The following is a 4551-nucleotide window of genomic DNA, read 5'->3' on the forward strand; positions in this document are numbered from 1 at the left end:
CCTGCCTGTGACACTTATACCTGTCTGTGGCACTTATACCTGCCTGTGACACTGATACCTGCCTGTGACACTGATACCTGCCTGTGACACTGATACCTGCCTGTGGCACTGATACCTGCCTGTGACACTGATACCTGCCTGTGACACTGATATCTGCCTGTGACACTTATACCTGCCTGTGACACTGATACCTGCCTGTGGCACTTATACCTGCATGTGACACTGATACCTGCCTGTGACACTGATACCTGCCTGTGACACTGATACCTGCCTGTGACACTGATACCTGCCTGTGACACTGATACCTGCCTGTGACACTGATACCTGTCTGTGACACTTATACCTGCCTGTGACAGTTATCGACCTGCACCAGAAGCTGCACCTGCACTCATCACGTGACTTGTGTAGAGTACTCCACCGTGTGATTTGACGGCCGTACCGTGAGAGCGGGGGAGGCTGGGCGGTTGATCAATGAATAATTGATATGGTGGGAGGATAGGCAGGCTGGTACTGGAGTTACATCAGCGGTTGATGGAGGGTTGTTTTTTTTTCTGCTAGTGGGAGAAATGGTTTTGTCAATTAATGCTCGATGGCTGTTTGTGCTTTTTACTTTTATTTTTAGTGAGTAGTTAGGTTGTTAGGGGTGTGTTTAGAATGTTTTGGGTGTGGTAGGCATGCGATGGGTGTGTTTTAGGTGTCCCCATCTATTGCCGCTTCATGGGTCTAGGACATTACCCCCCCCCCGTCAATTACTCCCTGTCAATTACCCCCCTGGGGAATTAACCCTCCCCCCCTAGAATCCTATATCATACTCGAACTATATTTAATAACCTTAAGAAAAAGCCTAAACCTAAACATTCACCTCAGCCTAAAACTTAACCCAAACATAACCCCAACACGACATTAGTTTAAGCCTGACCCTAACACTAAACCTAACCCAAACCCTGACCCTAGCCCTAACCCTAGCGCCAACACAAACCCAAGCTCTTGCCCCAACCCTAAACTGTACCTCAAGCTATGACCGGGGAGTGGGATAATATCCTACTGGGCGGGGGGGGGGGGGGGGTATTACTCCGGGGGGTTGATGGGAGGGGGGAATGACCTGCCCCCCCCCCCCCCTTCATACAAATGTCCCCTTCATACAACTGCCCGCTTCATAAAACTGCCACCTTCATTCAACTACCTCATTCATACAACTGCACCCTTCATACAACTGGTACATATGTCCCCTCTTCATACAACTACCCTCTATGTTCCAGGTGTACGACCTGTGGCAAGCGACTCAACAACTGGTACATATGTCCCCCCCCCCTTCATACAACTGCCCTCTATGTTCCAGGTGTACGACTCAACAACTGGTACATATGTCCCCCCTTCATACAACTACCCTCTATGTTCCAGGTGTACGACTCAACAACTGGTACATATGTCCCCCCTTCATACAACTACCCTCTATGTTCCAGGTGTACGACTCAACAACTGGTACATATGTCCCCCCATCATACAACTACCCTCTATGTTCCAGGTGTACGACCTGTGGCAAGCGACTCAACAACTGGTACATATGTCCCCCCATCATACAACTACCCTCTATGTTCCAGGTGTACCACATGTGGCAAGCGACTCAACAACTGCTACATATGTCCCCATATATTGCCCCTTCATACAACTACCCTCTATGTTCCAGGTGTACCACATGTGGCAAGCGACTCAACAACTGGTACATATGTCCCCATATATTGCCCCATCATACAACTACCCTCTATGTTCCAGGTGTACCACATGTGGCAAGCGACTCAACAACTGGTACATCCAGAACCACGGTGACCTCTACTGCAGGAAGGACTACTGGACCAGGTTCGGGGACCGCTGTAACGGCTGCTCACAGGTCACTTCCGGTCCTGTCATGGTGAGTCGTGTACCCGTATGTGTGTGTGTTATGGAAGATGGTGTGTAGGGGTCAACCTTAGTTTGAAAAAAAGGCCTATCCAATCAAACCACTGCCCATAAATTACCACTGTCTCTATATCGACAACTGCCAGTGTATCCCACGTTGAACACTGCCCTGGAGTTGACCACCGCCCCTATAAGTTGACAACTACCCCCCACTTTGACCACTGCCTCTATAAGTTAACCACTTCCCCTAAGTTGACCACTGCCCTGGAGTTGACCACTGCCCCTATAAGTTGACCACTGCCCCTATAAGTTAACCACTTCCCCTAAGTTGACCACTGCCCCTATAAGTTGACCACTGCCCCCCACGTTGACCACTGCCTCTATAAGTTAACCACTTCCCCTAAGTTGACCACTGCTCCGGAGTTGACCACTACTCCTATATATTGACCACTGCCCCTATAAGTTGACCACTGCCCCTATAAGTTGACCACTGCTCCTATAAGTTGACCACTGCCCCTATAAGTTGACCACTGCCCCTATAAGTTGACCACTACCCACAAATTAACTGCTCCCCCCCCCCTGTATTCCAGGTAGCAGGAGAACACAAGTACCACCCTGAATGTTTCCTGTGCTGTGTATGCCAGGGTCTGATAGGTGACGGCGAGCCATACGCCCTGCTGGAGAGGTCCTATCTCTACTGGTACGGTCAGACTTTCACGTTTTTACTCCAGTTTACTACATACATCTTGTTCTTCTTATAGCACTTTCTTCTCTTATTACAGTACTTTCTGCACTTCTGAGTTTCTATCAGGCATCTCTTCGGGGGGGGGGGGGGGCCGCACCGGTGACACTATTTTAGGGGTGACACCAAGGCAAAAATTGCAAAATCTACTGGAGAAAAATGCATTTTAACCAGTTCCATTTAAGATTAATTAATTGTTTCTTGGGGGAGGGGGAGGGGGGTGACACCACGAAGTTCCACACTGGGTGATACCCGACATAGCGACGCCACTGCCCGTGTCTAACTTTGGCATTGCAATTAACTCCCACTTCGAAACACAAGGCGACACATCCTCTAAGAACGTACACTTGTGTAGATAAGTTCCCATGACCTCAGGGGAAATGACTCTGACACAAATGTAGGCTGATCGAATACGGGAAACAACCTCGCACAAAAAAAACAAAGGATTTATTCAGATACAAATCTGCTACATTCCCATGATTCATGCCGGTACAATTTCTTTAAGTGGTAGTCACGTGACTTGTCGCCTAGTTTACCGTCTAGCAGACCAACCGTTGCACGTTTGTGGTGAATCTAAGCTGTGAATGGTGAGGTCAACTTAGTGGTCAAAGTGGTCCATGTCAGATAAGGGGGGCGGTCAAGTTGGGCTTTTGGGTACAAGTAGTCTGGTTGGTCTAGAGGTTATCTACAATTATCTAATGACCCTAATAGGTTGACAATGGAGAAGCTGGGATTGGTAGAGCAGGGGTGTTTGGGTAAGGGGTGGGTGGAAGGGTGTGTATAGTAGGCGCGGGGGAGGGGTGCTGTGTGGTGGGGAACGGGTGGGGGTGGCTGTGTGGTCAGAATGTGGGGTCTATGTAGGGATGAATTTAGGTTGTGCGTAGTTCAACAATGACAATACAGGCCAATTTATCGACCACTATCCATGTATTAAACAGTTTAATAATCGAATGAAGTGTCCCAGCGTATACCCAGTGTCAGGTGCTCTTTAAAAGAATTTAGGCGCCACAATGCTCATTTATTTAGCTTGTAATACTTTTTTTTTGTATTGTAAATTGTAATAAATATGGTTCCATTTACCGACACTAGATCGGGCTCTGCTAATTTTTTTTTGTAATTTATGAAAAAGTGTGTGTGTGTGTGGGGGGGGGGGGGGGTAAAAGAAAACTTTTTAAAAAATGGTTGAAACTCTATGAAACACCCTAATGGTCAGTTAGTGGCTAGTAGTAGAGAGGTTCTTTTTGTTCTCACCTGAGTTCATTCAATCGGGAAATTATGTACGTTTGTGAGCTTAGGGTTGTGACATAGACGGTGGGGGGGGGGGGGGGCATAGGAATGTGGGGGATAAGTTTCAAGGCAAATAGTCGTGAGGGGGATAAGAAGCGTCTGGACGTCGGCCTGTGACGTCACTAGGGCCCTATTGTTGTGGGGGTGGGGAGGGTTGACAAATGCCGGCTATTGTATAAACCCCGTAGAAAAGGTTGTATTGTTGATGTCGTGAATGGTGGTGTTTGAATGGCTGTATTCTCATGTCTAGCCGCTTGTCAACCATTGCATTGCTCGCATCATAGCGGGGGTCGGTCAGCTGACTCGAGTCACAGTGTCCAAAGGTTGGTGAGAAACGTGCGACGTTTGGATCACTCTGGCTCACGACCGGCGCATGTACACAACAAAGCGAGATTATGTTCAAGTAGGAAGTGGAGGGCGAACGTTAGAGATGACCACTCGTGATGAGGGTCAGATTAAGGAGGGTTAGTCAGCTGGGAGGTAGCCGAGTCAGAGGTTTGGCTAGCTAGTCAACGGTAGCCCGTGTTCGAGATGGTGCTCAACGCCCGGTTTCAGTGCTCACTCAAGGGGTAGGATTGTTGTTGTGGTTTAGTAGAGATGCAGGTCTGTGCTGGTTTCTATTTCTG

The 4551-nt window shown here is 48.3% G+C and overlaps 1 protein-coding gene across 1 annotated transcript in view; it reads left to right on the forward strand.

The window, feature by feature from the left end:
• Positions 1 to 1687: 1687 nt before the first annotated feature.
• Positions 1688 to 4551, forward strand: part of LOC131952901 (uncharacterized) — a gene marked incomplete at its 5' end in the record, with an annotated part of 17992 nt that continues 15128 nt past the window's right edge. Inside the window, 2 exon segments of the mRNA XM_059315838.1 lie at positions 1688 to 1909; positions 2487 to 2596. Coding sequence (XP_059171821.1) covers positions 1688 to 1909; positions 2487 to 2596 — 332 coding nt within the window.

The sequence above is a fragment of the Physella acuta genome, unplaced genomic scaffold (assembly GCF_028476545.2).
Source record: "Physella acuta isolate Inbredline_101_S28 unplaced genomic scaffold, ASM2847654v3 ptg000894l, whole genome shotgun sequence".
NCBI lineage: Eukaryota > Metazoa > Mollusca > Gastropoda > Physidae > Physella > Physella acuta.